Source organism: Phoca vitulina, unplaced genomic scaffold, assembly GCF_004348235.1.
Source record: "Phoca vitulina isolate PV1807 unplaced genomic scaffold, GSC_HSeal_1.0 scaffold49, whole genome shotgun sequence".
Lineage (NCBI taxonomy): Eukaryota > Metazoa > Chordata > Mammalia > Carnivora > Phocidae > Phoca > Phoca vitulina.
In genome coordinates this window covers 5,349,457-5,365,809 of record NW_022589752.1, presented here as the reverse complement: position 1 = coordinate 5,365,809, position 16,353 = coordinate 5,349,457, and the positions used below count along the sequence as shown (strand labels likewise).

General features: G+C 37.8%; 1 protein-coding gene across 2 annotated transcripts in view; it reads right to left on the bottom strand.

Annotated features, from left to right (window-relative positions):
• The window catches only part of ARNTL2 (aryl hydrocarbon receptor nuclear translocator like 2), a 104,645-nt gene that overhangs the window by 30,259 nt on the left and 58,033 nt on the right, over positions 1-16,353 (bottom strand). For both annotated transcript variants that reach the window (XM_032432776.1, XM_032432777.1), the window contains 4 exons: positions 14,948-15,027; positions 13,442-13,534; positions 11,164-11,281; positions 10,189-10,332 (listed from right to left, as the gene is read on the bottom strand). In XM_032432776.1, coding sequence (XP_032288667.1) covers positions 10,189-10,332; positions 11,164-11,281; positions 13,442-13,534; positions 14,948-15,027 — 435 coding nt within the window. The remainder of the gene's footprint in view (positions 1-10,188; positions 10,333-11,163; positions 11,282-13,441; positions 13,535-14,947; positions 15,028-16,353) is intronic.

Here is a 16,353-nt window from a genome sequence, read left to right as displayed (position 1 = left end):
GAAGTTCTGACACTGAGTCTTCATGATTTCACTTTCATCTTATTAATGTAAAGGAAAATGCCAACCAACATTCATATCAAAACTGTGCTCGGAGCTGGTTGTTAACCACTGACCAGCACACCACTGTCCCTAGCCCATGTGGACCTACAAATGTGGCCTCAGCTGCCTCCCTTCCTATCGCTATCTCCCGTATGTAAGATCCAGTCACACTGTTCTTTGCCAAGTGCCCCCAAATGCCAAGTTTTTCATACCTCAAGGTCTTCACACTTGTCTTTCTGTCAGGAATTTCTTCCCAGGGAGTTGTACATAGCTGCCTCCTTATTCAGGTCTCAGATCAAATGTCACCTTAGAGAGACATTCTCTGAGTATTCTAAAGTAATTACCTCTTCCTAGTCCCTGTCCTCATTCCCCCCTTTTATTGACTTCATTGCACGTTCTACTACCTAAAATATTTATTAATTTACATGTTGACGGGCTGCCTCCTGTCACTATGATATAATGTTCACTAGAGCAATGATTTGACTGCCTGTCTCCAGTGTACCCTTTGCATTTGGTATGGTGCCTAGCACATAGTAGGTACTCAGTAAGTAATTATTGACTGATGAAAATCTAATTAGAGACTACTGTGCCAGCAATGATATCATGCTGGTCTCTACCAGTGTTACTTAAGTGTAGCAAATATGCAGCGTTTTCTAAAACCAAGATTATGATAGAAACTATGAGAAAATGCAAGTGGAGGAGAATCTCCACCAACAGAATTTCAGCACCAGTCTTGGGCACTGCTGCCCAGGACATCTGTTCTCCTCCACTCTCCTTGCTCTTTCCTCCTCTTCTGCTCCCAGATAATCTCCTACTTGACAGAAGAGTCTAAAGCAGTGGTTCTCAAAAAGAACAGAGAGATTGAGAAAGCTGTGAGGCTGCCAAGTTTAGAAGCAAAGAGTAAGATGGTAGAGCAGGGAGTGGAGGGTGAAGTCAAGTTTTACAGAAGTAAAACATGGTGACACTGGGCACTAACCATGCACCAAGACAAAGACATGACTAAAATATCAGTACTACGTAAGACCATATGGAAACGCTTCTCTTCCCAGAAGGAAAGACAAATTAATCTGAAGATCTTTTTAATTGTAGTTGATACATAATGTTACGTTAGTTTTGGGTGTACAACATAGGGACATGACAGATCTATCTGTTATGCTTCCCACAAGTGTAGCTGCCATACAACACTGTAACAATATTACTATATTCCCTATACTGTACCTTTTATCCCTATGATTTACTCATTCCATAACTGGAAGCCTGTATCTCCCACTCCCCTTCACCCATTTTGTCCATTTCCCACTCCCCACCTTCCCTCTGGCAACTATCAGTTTGTTCTCTGTATTGATGGGTCTGTTTCTGCTCTTTGTTTATTCATTTGTTCTGGTTTTTAGATTCCACATATTAAGTGAAATCCTATGGTATTTGCCTTTATCTGTCTCACTTAGCATAATACCCTCTAGATCCATCCATATTCTTGCAATATTGTTGCAATGTCAAGATCTCATCCTTTTTATGGCTGAGTAATATTCCAGTGTGTGGGTGGGGGATGGGGTAACTGGGTGTTAGGCATTAAGGAGGGCATGTGATGTAATGATCACTGGGTGTCATACACAACTGATGAATCACTGAACTCTACCTCTGAAACTAATAATACACTAAATGTTAATTAATTGAATATAAATAAAATATTCCAGTGTGTGTGTACCACTTCTTTATCTATTCATCTACTGATGGACACTTGGGTTGCTTCTATATCTTGGCTATTGTAAATAATGCTGCGATGAACATAGAGGTCATATATTCTGCGATGAACATAGAGGTCATATATTTTTTCAAATTAGTGTTTTCATTTTGGGGGGGGGGTAATTATCCAGAAGTGGAATTATTGGTTGATATGGTATTTCTATTTTTAATTTTTCAAGAAAACTCCATACTATCTTCCAAGTAGTTGCAGCAATTTACATTCCCACCAAAAGTGCACAGTCCTTTTTCTCTAAATCCTCACCAACAGTTGTTTTTTTGACTCTAGCCATTCTAACAGGTGTAAGGTGATACTTCACTGTGTCTTTGATTTGCATTTCCCTGATGATTAGTGATGTTGAGCATCTTTTAATATTCCTAGGCCATGTTAAGTCTTTGGAAAAAGGTCTATTCAGGTCCTTTGCCCATTTTTAAATTGGATTATTTCTTTGATGTTGCATTATGTAAGTTATTTATATATTTTGATATTAACCCCTTATTGGATATATCATGTGCAAGTATCTTCTCTTGTTCAGTAGGCTGTCTTTTCATTTTGTTGATGGTTTCCTTCATTGTACAAAAACTTTTTATTTTGATGTAGTCAAAATAAAAATAGTTTATTTTTGCTTTTGTTTCCCTTACCTGAGGGGACATATCTAGACCAAACTGTTGTTAAGGCTGATGCTCAAAGGATTACTGCCTATGTTTTCTTCTAGGATTTTTAGGATTTCAGGTCTCACATTTAGGTCTTTCATCCATTCTATTTTTATGTGTGGTGTGAGAAAGTGGTCCAGTTTCATTCTTCTGCATGTAACAGTCCAGTTTTCTCAGCACCATTTATTCAATAGACTGTCTTTTCCCTGTTGTATATTCTTGCCTCCTTTGTTGTAGATTGACTATATAAGGGTGGGTTTATTTCTGGCCTCTCTCTTCCTATTTTTGTGCCAGGATCATACTGTTTTGACTACTATAGCTTTGTAGTATATCATGAAATTTGATATTGTGATACCTCCAGCTTTGTTCTTTCTCAAGATTGTTTTGGCTATTCGGGTCTTTTATGGTTCTATACAGATTTTAGGATTGTTAGTTCTAGTTCTGTGGAAATGCTGTTGGTATTTTCACAGGGATTGCACTGAATCTATAGATTGCTTTAGGGAGTATCGACATTTTAACAATATCAATTCTTCTAATCTGTGAGCATGGTATGTCTTTCCATTTGTTTGTGTCACCTTCAAATTCCTTTATCAATGTTTTGTGGTTTTTTGTTTTTTTTTTTTAAAGATTTTTTATTTATTTATTTGAGAGAGAGAGAATGAGAGAGAGCAAGCACATGAGAGGGGGGAGGGTCAGAGGGAGAAGCAGACTCCCTGCCGAGCAGGGAGCCCGATGCGGGACTCGATCCAGGGACTCCAGGATCATGACCTGAGCCGAAGGCAGTCGCTTAACCAACTGAGCCACCCAGGCGCCCAATGTTTTGTGGTTTTTGAGGTAGAGGTCTTTCATCTCCTTGGTTAAGTTTTGTGTTTTTTTAAGATTTTATTTATTTGACAGAGAATGAGAGAGAGAGAGAGAGAACACATGAGAAGGGGGAGGGTCAGAGGGAGAAGCAGACTCCCCACTGAGCAGGGAGTCTGATGCGGGACTCGATCCCAGGACTCCAGGATCATGACCTGAGCTGAAGGCTGTCACTTAACCAACTGAGCCACCCAGGTGCCCCCTCCTTGGTTAAGTTTATTCCTAGGTATTTTAATCTTTTGTGTGCAATTATAAATGGAATTGTTTGCTTAATTCTACTCTCTTCTACTTTGTTATTAGTGTATAGAAACACTACAAATTTCTGTATATAAATTTTGTATCCTGCAACTTTACTAAATTCATTTATCAATTCTAGTAATCTTTTGGGAGAGTTTTCTATGTCTAGTATCATGTCATCTGCAAAAGTGACCATTTTACTTCCTCCTGGCCAATTCAAATACCTTTTCTTTTTCTTATCTGATAGTTGTGGTTAAGACTCCCAGTACGATATTGAATAAAAGTGACAAGAGTAGAATATCCTTGCTCCTGATCCTGGAGAAAAAGCTCTCGAGTTTTCAGCATTAAGTATGATGTCAGCTCTGGGTTTGTCACATATGGCCTTTATTATGTTGAGGTATGTACCCTTTAAACCTACTTTGTTGAGAGTTTTTCCCATGAATGGATATTGAATTTTGTCAAATGCTTTTTCTCTATCTATTGAGATGATCATGATTTTGATCTTCATTAATGTGATGTATCAAGTTCATTGATTTGCAAATATTGAACCATCCCTGCATCCCTGAAATAAGTGCCACTTGATCATGCAGAATGATCTTTTTAATGTATTGTTGAATGTGGTTTGTTAATATTTTACTGAGGACTTTGCATCTATGTTCATCAGAGATATGGCCTGAAGTTTTCTTTTTTTGTAGTGTCTTTGTCTTGATTTGGTATGGGAGTAATGCTAGCCTTATCAAATAAACTGGGAAGTGTTCCTTTCTCTTCTATTTTTTGGAATAGTTTGTGGGCAATAGGTATTAACTCTTTAAATATTTGATAGAATTCACCTGTGAATCCATCCTGGACTTGTATTTGTTGGAAATCTTTAAATTACCAATTCTATTTTATTACCAGTAACTATTCTGTTAAGATTTTCTATTTCTTCCTGATTCACTTTTGGAAGATTGTATGTTTCTAGGAATTTATCCATTTCTTCTAGGTTATCCAATTTGTTGGCATATTGTTTTTCATAGTAGTCTCTTATAACCCTTTGTATTTCTGTGGTGTTGGCAATTACTTCTCTCTCATTTCTGATTTTATTTGGGTCCTCTTTTTGATGAGTTTGGCTTAAGGCTTATGAATTTTGTTTATCTTCTCAAAGAACTAGCTCTTGGTTTTACCTTTTCTGGATTTTTTAGTCTTTATTTAATTTATTTCTGCTCTGCTTTTCATTATTTCCTTTCTCTACTCACCTTGGGCTTGTCTTTTTCTCATTCTTTTAGGTGTAAGGTGAGATTAAGATTTTTCTTGTTTTTTTTTGAGGTAGGCTTGCATTGCTATAAACTTCCCTCAGAACTGCTTTCACTGTGTCCCCGAAATTTTGTACCATTGTGATTCTATTTTCATTTGTCTCCATGTATTTTTTAAAAAGATTTATTTATTTATTTTGAGAGAGAGTGAGCAGGGGGAGGGGCAGAGGGAAAGAATCTCAAGCAGTCTCCCTGCTGAGTGCAGAGCCCTAGGTGGGGCTCAATCTTACCACTCTGAGATCATGACCTGAGCTAAATCAAGAGTCAGATGCTTAACCGACTGAGCCACCCAGGAACCCCTGTCTCCATGTATTTTTACATTTCCTTCCTGATTTCTTCATTGACCCATTGATTGTTTAGTAGCATGTTGTTTAGCTTCCATGTGTTTGTTTTTAAGAATTTTTTCTTGTGATTAATTTCTAGTTTCATACTGTTGTGGTTGGAAAAGATATGTGTATAATTTTTATGCTCTTAAATTTATTGAGACTTGTTTTGTGATCTATCCTGGAGAATATTCCATGTGCACTTGAAAAGAATCTGTACTCTGTTTTTGGATGAAATGTTCTGTATGTATCTGTTAAGTTTATCTAGTCTAATGTGTCATTCAAAGACACTGTTTCCTTATTGATTTTCTACATGGATGATCCATCCATTGATGTAAGTGGGGTTTTAAAGTCCCTACTATTATTGTATTACCCTCCATTTCTCCCTTTATGTCTGTTAATATTTGTTTTATGTATTTAGGTACTCCTACGTTGGATGCATGAATATTTACAATTATTCTCTCCTCTTGTTGGATTAATCCTTTTATCACTATGCATCGCCCCTTTTGTCACTTGTTATGGACTTTAACACTTTGTTAAAGTCTATTTTGTTTGGGATGCCTGGGTGGCTCAGTTGGTTAAGTGTCTGCCTTTGGCTCAGGTCACGATCCCTGCTTGTGCTCTCTCTCTGACAAATAAATAAATAAAATCTTAAAAAAAAAGTCTATTTTGTTTGATATAAGTATTGCTATCCCAGCTTTTTTTTTTTTTTTTGCTTCCATTTGCATAGAATATCTTTTTTCAAGCTTTCACTTTCAGTCTGTATGGGTCCTTAGGCCTGAAGTGAGCCTTTTGTAGGGAGCACGTAAGATGGGTGTTGTTTTTTTTAATCCATTGAATCACCCTGTGTTCTCAATTGGAACATTTAGACCCTTTATTTTTAAAATAATTATTGATAGTTATGTACTCATTGCCATTTTGTTTATTGTTTTCTGGTTGTTGTTGTAGTTCTTCTCTGTTCCTTTCTTCTTCTCTGGGTCTCTTCCCTTATGATTGTTGACTTTCTTTAGTGTTATGCTTGGCTTTCTGTTTATTTTTTGTGTACCTCTTATAGGTGTTTGGTTTGTGGTCACCATGAGGTTCATATATAACATCCTAAGTATAGAGCAGTCTATATTAAGTTGATGGTCACTTAAGTTTAAACACATTCTGAAAGATTTTTTGCTCCCCTCCCCCATGTTTAATTTATGTGTTGTCATATTTTATATCCTGTTATTCAAATTTTCTTACTTCTAAGTATGGTCTTTTCTTTTCCACTTCAAGAAGTCCCTTTAACTTTTCTTGTAATGCCAGCTTAGTGATGAACTCCTTTAACTTTTGTTTGCCTGGGAACTCTTTATCTCTTTTTTAATTCTTAATGGTAATCTTGCCAGGTAGAGTATTCTTGGTTGTAGGTTTTTTCCTTTCAGCACTTTGAATATATCATGCCACTCCCTTCTGGCCTGCAAAGTTTCTGCTGAAAAATCAGCTGATAGCCTTATGGGGTTTCCCTTGTATGGTACTTATTGCTTCTCTCTTGCTGCTTTTAAAATTCTCTCTTTAGCTTTCTTTAATCTTTGACATTTTAATTGTGATGTGTCTTGGTGTAGAACTTCTTGGGTTCATCTTCTTTGGGGCTCTCTGTGCCTCCTGAGTCAGAGATCTGTTTCTTTCCCTGAGATAGAGACTTGTTCAGCTCTTATTTCTTCAAATAAGTGTTCTGCTCCTTTCTCTCTTCTCCTTCTGGGACTCCTATAATGTTAATGTTTGTTTGCTTGATGTTGTTGAAGAGATCCCTTACCTATCCTCACTTTTTAAAATTCCTTTTTCTTCTTGCTGTTCAGCTTGGGTGCTTTCCATTACCCTATCTTCCAGATTACTGATCCATTCTTCTGTATCCATTAATCTATTGATTCCCCTAATATATTTTTTATTTCATTTATTATATTCTTCAACTCTGATTAGTTGTCTTTTATATTTTCTTTTTGTTGAAGTTCTGAGTTCTTCCACCCTTCTCTCCAGTCTGTGAACATCTTTATGATCATTACTCTAAACTCTTTATCAGGCATATTGCTTAGTTCTTTTTCTCAGGTTTTGTCTTGTTCTTTCATTTGGAGCATACTCCTCTGTCTCCCTGACTTTCTGTGTTGTTTCTATGAATTAGGCAGAAGAGCTATTTCTCCCAAACTTGAAGGAATCATCTTGTGTATGGTTATTCCCTGTGTGGACTCTGTATCTGGTGACTTTGGCTGGTTGGAACTGTAGCTGATATCAGTGGGGGCCCTAGGGCGCTCCATTCTGGAACTGCCCTGGAAGGATGCCTGGAGCTGAAGTGGACATGAGTTGAGGTGGTCTTAGGACTATCTGTACAGAGAGTGCCCTAGCAGGACAGCTGAAGTGGGTGCAGGCTAGTGGGTCCTGAGTGTCTCTACACAAGACAGCACCCTGGCAGAATAGCCGAAACTGAAGTGTAGGCATGGGCTGGGGCGGTCCCTGGGCGCTCTGCACAGAGGTGCTCTGGCAGGGCAAATGGAGCAGAGATGGGTATGGGCCAGGTGTTCTGAGGGTACTCTGCACAAGGGGCACCCTGGTGGGTTGGCTGGAGCTGAAGTGATGTAGGCCTCGAGTGTTCCAGCATGCTTTGCACTGTGTCACCTTGGCAAGGCAGTGGAACTGTAGTGAGTGCTGACCAGGGATGTCCTGTTGGGCACTATTGTGGGGCTACCTTAGGGCTGGTGTGGGTTAGGGCTCTGGGGCTCTGACAGAGAAGGCTAGCTCGGGCAGCCAGACCTTGCTCTCATTCATATGGTCAAGGTGGAGGGGGAATGTAAACTGTGGTCCTCACCAGCCCCTTTGACCTGGAGAGAGTTCCAGTAGCTCCCAGCCCTTTGGCAGTGTGGTAGGGCTGGTTCCTGTATATTTTAGTTGACTTTTTAGACTGTGGCTTTTTGTGTGCCGCAGTGCAGACAGATCTGCTCACAGTCCCTTAGTACTATCCCTCCCCACTACAGTTCTCAGTGTTAGGGTTTCCCCTTTATTACTGTGCCATTCTGTATGTGGTCTTTTACTGTGTGGAAGCTGTTGGGTCAGCACTCAGATCTTTTTCAGGAGAAATTGCTCTATAAATAGGTGTAGGTTTGGTATCTGTGAAGGAGGTGAGTTCAGGGTCTTCCTATGTCAACATCTTGGACCAGAACTATTACTCCCTAATTTGGTAATCTTTAAAACACTTACAAAACCTGATAATTTAAGACTTTACTCAACTTATAACTTGTATAAAACACCATAGAGATTTCAGCCACATTAAGATAGTTGCATTGGCTGCCATGTTTTTCTCTCTCATGGACTGCTGTATAGATTAGGTGATTCACTTATGGTTGGATCTACTCAGCATGGTATTGATTTACCTCTACTTAAATCTAGTTAAATCCTGTACTACAGTCCAGGGTCTGCATGGAGTATGACCCTTATACCATCCACACAGAAGGAATATTCCTGCCCTTGGAGACTAGTTCCACATTATTAGCCATGTCAAATATAAGATTAATATGAGATTAACATGACTGACTTGGGAAGGAAGGCAGAGGAAACAGGCACCCTGAGGTAATGACAATACCATCTACTTGCACTGTCCTAAGAGTTTAGGTGCATTATTTCTAATAATATTCATAACAGCTCCTAACATTTACCTAGTGTTACTATGCTAGAAACCAGGGTAAGCACATCACATGTATTAACTCCTTTAATCCTAATAACCACCCTAGGAGGGAGATTCTATTATTTTCTTTCTACCACTGAAAAGAGTGAGATCAAAAGGATTTAGTAATTTATCTTAAGTCATACAGTTACTCACAAGTTAGGATTCAAACCTGAACAGTTTGGCTCCAGAATTGATACATTTACCTACCCCACAAAGCCATACAAGGCTGTGGATAATCTTGTTTTACAGATAAGGAAACTGAGGCTCAGAGGGATTCAGAAACTTGTTCACAATCACAGAGCTAGCAAGTGATAGAACCAAAATTTGATCCCAGTCAGCTGGATTCCACAGCCTCTTCATCACCAGGTCAACTATGACTTCCAGCCCAGGAGGCCTTACAAGTGACTTTAGACAACCCTTGCCCACTCAGAGCCAAGGGCACGAGGGCAGCAACTGATGGTTTACAAATAGATCCTCTCTTACAACTGCTGGTTCACTGTTTTTTATAGTGTAACGTAAGAGTAGGGGGTTTAGGTTTGAGTGTGAGTTTTACCAATTTAATTCAGTGGTAAGCATAGTGTTATCATGGGGAATAAAACACTTAGTACAGTGTCTGATCTGGCACAGGTACATGCTTAATAAGTACTGAGTGATTATCATCTTAAGTGGTCGCCAAAAAAGATTTGACCAAAACTTGTAAATAAACTGAATCTTGCAGCTCAGTATAAATATCCTTTTCAAGGATGGGAAAGCAAATCTCACATTAAAATTTGCATAGGAAATCCTGTATCTAATAGGTTAATATGTTCTTAGGCAAAAAAAGTGTGAGACATTTTTCAGTCCCCAGAATTTCTCAGTCAAGTAAAATAGATGAGTGTTAATTAAAAATGTAAATAAGACAAATCTATAAAAGAAAACAGAACTAGAAATATTTACCAAAGAACCAAAAGCATTGAAACTACACCTGGAATGTCTTAAGAAACTTTCACCAAAATTAATCAAATCAGGCTCTTGTACTATTGCAGTTTTTTTTTTTAAAAGACCTTTCATATTATAAAACAATGAAATATAACTTTTGTTATGAAATCCCAATTTCTTCCCATTTGAATGCCCCCAAACTGCAATTTCAACAACACCATTAAAATCTTGGGCAGTAAAGGGCCTGCAATTACCTGATAAATTTGAAAGCTATGATGAGTCAATCTAAATAATTCTGGTTAAAAAACAATCTTGTTTCCTTGGGTGCTTTTGTTCTCAACTATTTGCCTTGACCACACACTTTATTATTTCTGTATGGAAAGCTTTTAGGACATTAATTTTATATCCGTGCCTTAAATCACTTGATATTCTAAAATGATGATACCTTTCTTCTTTGAGGTGGATAAGCATTCACGCTCTTCTTTGACAGAGATTTTACAACTCTTCATCCGACAAAAAAAGGATCGCCTTGAGCCAGAATACACATGAGTCCTTCCACTGTGGAAATTCCTGTGAACTTGCAAACCAGCTTTCATAGCAGGAGGAGGCAAGAGAACAGGTGGAAAAGAATATTTTCATATAGATGGTAAGAAATGTCAGGAGACACATTTCAAAATTATTACTTCTTTTTTTTATAAATTGAAAAAGAAAAATGGTTATTTAAAGCAATGACATCATTATATGGTAAACCATAAAGTGAAATACACCAAAAAGAGCATTTGCCAAGCAATCATATTTTTATAATTTATAAACACTTGCAATTTATCTTCATTTTTTCCCTAGGGATGGAAACAAAGGTAATCTAAGTGAAATGAAATTTAAAAATTTTTTTAAATGAAAAAAACCTCAACTTATAGTAGTAATCAATGGCATAAAGCATCATTATATTATAAATAATTGTTTGGTACTAAGCATTTTCAGAGAAGATAAAGGATATTTACACTTCCAAAGCACAATTATACAAGGTCTTTCATATTGAGCAGACCTAACTCATATAAGAAAGAGAACCGTCTCAGCATATAGCTGAATAATGGAAATCCCAGCAATTTTTTAAATCCCAAATGATACTTTCTTGTAAAGACTTTATTAACATATGAAAAACAGTGAATATGAAGCAATCACATACTCCCCCCCCGAACAAAGCATCTTCATATGAATATATTTGTTTTGTATGTGTATATAAGAATTCTCTATTTAGTTATATTGTTTTTTGAACTCTGAGGTTAATGATTGTAAAGTTCATTAAATTTCCTCATGATAAAACCATAATTAGCTAATTTTTCAAAATATTGTATAGCTGTGCTTTTAAGTAATAATTATATTTACATAAAAGTATGGGCATGCTGAAATGAGCACTTACTTTTGGCATCGATGAGCTTCTCTCTTGGTGAAATATCAGAAGAAGAAAGTTGCTCCTTTACTTTGGCAACATCTTTTGGATGTAAGAAGTCAAATAAGCTTTGTCCAGTCAAGCTAGCCTATTTATAAGGTAGATGTTCATTTAAAATCAGTACCATAATTTTTCTACATTTCTTCACACAACCATATGGTAAATACTGTTAAAACTGCTTTTTCTTAGGCTCAAAGATACATCTACCACTCCGTGTGACATTAACTTAGTGTTAAAAGCAGAGTGATACTTGTAGATAGAAATACATGCACACAAAACCATATATGGAAACACACAAATCACAAATACCTAATCACTAATATTTGGTGAACTCTTGTTAACATCCCCCAATTCATTTGTTGCTTCTAAGTCATATTATGATTTACTTTAAATTTTTCTTAACCTTGGTAAAAGTAAAGAGACTGCAATATGGAAGCCACAAAGTATCTGTGATTTTATGGTGTGACTCAGATTTAAAAAAAAAAAAAAATCACTGTACTATTAAAAAACAAAATCCAACCTAGAACACCTCTCACTTCCCATTCCACTTCTCCCAGTATGTACAGCATTCCCACGTCTATGCCTTTGCTTGTATGGTCTCATCACCTAGAATTCATTACCCCTTCTCTACAAACTCATAGTTCCCTCGCCATTCTAACCAATTGGCTTTTACTCCCCAACTCCCTCAACTTGGCAGGTGAGAATTCTACCACTGAACCACCAATGCCCAACTCCCTCAACTTGAAATGTCTTCCTCCCCTTCTCTGCTCATCTTAACGCCTAAGCAGACATTCTATTTTGTATATGAAGCCTTCCCTGACCCACAGTGATCATCCCCCCTTGTGAAGTAAAGTTCACCTAAGCAGACGTTCTTATATTAGACAGAACACATGGACCAGCTGGACAAATGGCCAAGTAGCCAAGATAGCTTGGAAGTTAGATATCTCATATTTTAAATAATAGCATTTTATAAATCAATCTACTGTGTGAACTCTATGCTTCAAAGCAAATCAAGTTTCTGAGTCTGAAAAGCTAAGGACCAGACCCTACATCATGGGGATTCCAAAGTCCTCCTGAGTAGTCAGTATATCTCTTGAATGGTCTGAAATGCTAGGTCAGTGCCCAGTGGGACGAGATTCCATGTCACTAATTTGGAACTTAAATGTTATTCTGAATTGTAAGTTATCTTTGTGTGTGTGTGTGTGTGTGTGTGATGTTTTCTGTTTCCTGTTAGGAAATAGAATAATCAAGTCTTGACCTGCCTTTGTGTCCCTGATGCAGCTATAACCAGCTGCATGATTCATCTGGTTCTTACTCCTTCTGTATGTAGGCTCATAATACCTCTTCTTCTGTTATTTAACTCATTATCTGTGAATCTTATATCTCCCAAATTTTCATGTTTGGGGAGAATACAGGTGAAATTATTGGGAGTTATTTAAGAGTAAAGCTGTGGTCTATCTGATGTATATTTTAAAAGTGACCACAGGTGCTAGTTTACTCACTCTATTGGATTAATGTTAGTGCTAGAGCTTTTGAGTAACTAGTTCAAATTAAATGGTGCTCGGGAATGAGGAGGTAAAGGATTATAAAGGTAGTTAAATAAAAGATGAATTTTAGAGTTTGTTGCCAGAGCTTAGATCAAAAGCTGTTATGCAATGCATATAACCTAATAATAAATAATAATGCTGTCTTTTGGAGGAAACAGAAGGACAGCGAACATTGTTCTGACAGTCTCAAATGTGACAGTTATTTTGTCTCTACATCGTAAGGGATAGGTGTAATCATCGTTTCCCCTTTTTACATAAGAGAAAGTTGCAGCTCAGGAAAATTAAATAGCTTGCTGGAGGTCAGGAAGTGAACACCCTTATCAGAAATAAAAATCCATGGGGTGCTTGGGTGACTCAGGTCATGATCCCAAGGTCCTGGGATCGAGCCCCACATCCGGCTCCCTGCTCAGCGGGAAGCCTGCTTCTCCCTCTCCCACTCCCCCTGCTTGTGTTCCCTCTCTCGCTGTGTCTCTCTCTCTCTGTCAAATAAATAAAATCTTAAAAAAAAAAAAAGAAAGAAAGAAAGAAAGAAAAACCCGTAGTGTTTCCATATATTTCCATCTCTCTGGGAGTTCTAACCTAGCAGAACCTAAGCACCCACAGCCCAGGGGGAGGATAGGGTTCAGGAAGAGAACTCGGAAATATGTGTTCGTTCAAAAAAAATTAAACATTGTGTGGAAAATATCTTCAGTTTTGGATACCTGATCATAATTAAGTATTTTGGAGACTGATTTAGAAACGAAGAGAATTTTTCCTCTCTCACATCCAACCACAAATAGGAAGCCTTCTGCAGTCTAGGATTTAAAAATATAAAAGTGAATATTTTTAAATATCTCTGTCTTTCTTACACACATTCAGATACTATGAAAATTCCTATAGCAATAAAACAAAGAGTGGTCAGAGAGCTAGTAAAATCAGGACATTTTCTTAAGCTATAAAAGGATTGATGAAGAACATCAAATTGAACCCCAGTCTAAACTAGTTTTTGACATGGAAAGTTTGGCTACGGAATATTTGATTGAGATATTTTCTAACACAAAAACGACCCATCCCAAATTCTATACTGCATATAGAAACTATAAAGATATCAAAACACAGCATTAACAACTGTCCGGGGATGTGCTTAGATGAAGGGAATGTGTAGAGTGGGCACAAGGAAAAGAGAAGACATTCTACAATATACTTTTTAAATAATAAGGTGTCGCTCATTTAAAATGAAACTTAAAAAATTCTAACATCAGTTACTCCCATTGAAATCTGCCCAGTATATTCCTTGTGAAGCAACCTATAGGGAAATGGATATATATGGACACAGGATGAGTCTAGCACCCCACTGGACATTCCCTTGATTAATTTCTACTAACTGGAAACAAACATGAGGTGAGTTAGGCAGACGTATTCTAGAAGGGCAGAACCCATGTTATGTTAGGACTGAAAAAAAAACACTTAAAGATTAGTGAGAAAGCTTCCAAAGCATACTGTACATTTTGCTAACTTTAAATACCTTCATCTTAAAAAAAAAATCCTTACATTCCTATCAGAAATATTATATTTAAATTCAGCTGTTCAGATAAAAGAGCTTTTTAAAAAATTTAAAAGAAAAATAGACAAGTATATGTATGAAGAATCTTTCTGTTTAAACATGCTGCAGTTTAAAGCCCAGGAGTCATAGCACAAGATCAAGACATTTTATCACCTCCTGGGGGCAGGATAAGCCAATGACATGGTCATATTTTCCAGGTCAAATAAACCTCTAGACGAGTGAATCTGAAAACCCATGCATATGAAATGATGAGAACAGAAATGTCAAAGCATCAACTAATAGCTCAGTAAGCAGTAACTGGCTAATGTGCAGAGAACAGGATCCAGGAGAGAAAAGGATACAAGGTAGATGGCTTTGAAGGAGGTGGTGACGGAGGGGAACAGACCCCATGGCATAGGAGGTGAGTACAGCAGGCAGTGTAAGTTTAGGATTAAAGACGAGCTTTGCTCCATACTTTGGAAAGTGCCTATCCTCTGTCTCTACTTTCATCAGCCCAAACTAAGACACGATTACTTAGGCAACTTATTTTTATAGGAAGGGAGCTGTGGTGTACTAGGGAGCCCTGAATGTTGGCAGCCGGAAGCAAACTGAAGAAAATCTGCCTCCCATCCAAGTAAAACTGAAAGGACAAACACAGCTTAGACAAATATAACTCTTGACTTACCTTAAGGATTAAGTGTCTGAGCTCATTATCCTGAATAAATGAAGGTCTATAATTATCTCCTGCATAAGAATTTGTCATACCTAAAAATAAGTCCAAAAGTTACGGAAAATAGAGTTGGAAATGTAGGGAACTGCGCACTGTTGCTGTTGCATTGAAGACGGTATTTTCAGCACATTCTACAACTTTATCGTAATCATTCTTTCATTATTATTAGATTAGGATATCCTGCTTTTAAACTTGCTAAGTTCTTGGATCTTATTCCCTTATACTTAAATGTGTAGACAGTAGGAGCTGGATTTCAAAAAACTAGATTCTTTTTAACACTATAATAACATGCAACAGTATTCAAGAATCTAGCTAGAATTGATAATTCCGCTTCTTAAAACTGCTCCAGGGCACCAGGGTGGCTCAGTTGGTTAAGTGTCCAACTCCTGATCTCAGCTCAGGTCTTGATCTCAGGGTCGTGAGTTCAAGCCCTGTGTTGGGCTCCGTGCAGAACTGATTATGTGAATTACCCTAAAGAGGAAGATTGTGGAACTTTAAATCACTTCTATGGATTCATACAATTTTCCCATATGGCGCTTTAAAAATCATATGCAGATTTCTGATAATATATAAAAATGTATAAAATATAAGTGAAATAATTCATTTTAAGCCCTTAGCACAGAGTTTATTGTATTAAAATAAAAGTCTCTAACTGAACAGCTGACAAAATGAGGAACCAGCAGGTCACGACCTAGGTAAACGTTTCAATGAGAGAAATAAGGGAACCGCCGAATCACATTTGCCTTAAAGGCATCCGCCCACCTCAACAGGAGAAAGCCGTTCGTGGCCACAAGGGGGCGCAAGGGACAGCCCACCAAGCCAAGGTGCCTTGTCCCCAGATAACCTCCAGGCAAGGGTAATTCACAGGTAAATCAATTTTCCCTCTCTTATACTTCTCAACTCTCCTAACCCCAAGCCCCTCTTCCTGAGGACCGCAAGAAAAGTTGCTTTTGCAAGAGAAAGATGGGTTAATACCCTGAGAGGTTTTTGTTGTTGTTTTCCCCACCCTGGGACATTTTAACCACACAGTGGCCCTTGGATGGATTTGCAGCTCAAACTCACAAAATACCTAAGTGCTGGAGGAGAAAAAAACCCCAGAAAATAAAAAATACCTCATGGTTTTACTTGATAGTTTTTTTCAGACCGGTAGCACCCTTATGAGCCTGGCATAAGCAAATGAAAATCCCTGTTAGAATCTACCTTAGGTAGGTCTCCAAGAATTCCCTCAAATGATTTCTTGTTATTATAAATGACTACATAGCAACCTGGTGGGAGGGAGTTGAGAAAGAGCAGAAAGATACAGACCGAGTTCCAGACCAGGGTAGAGCCATAAATCAATTTGAGCAAGGCAGTGCTATCTG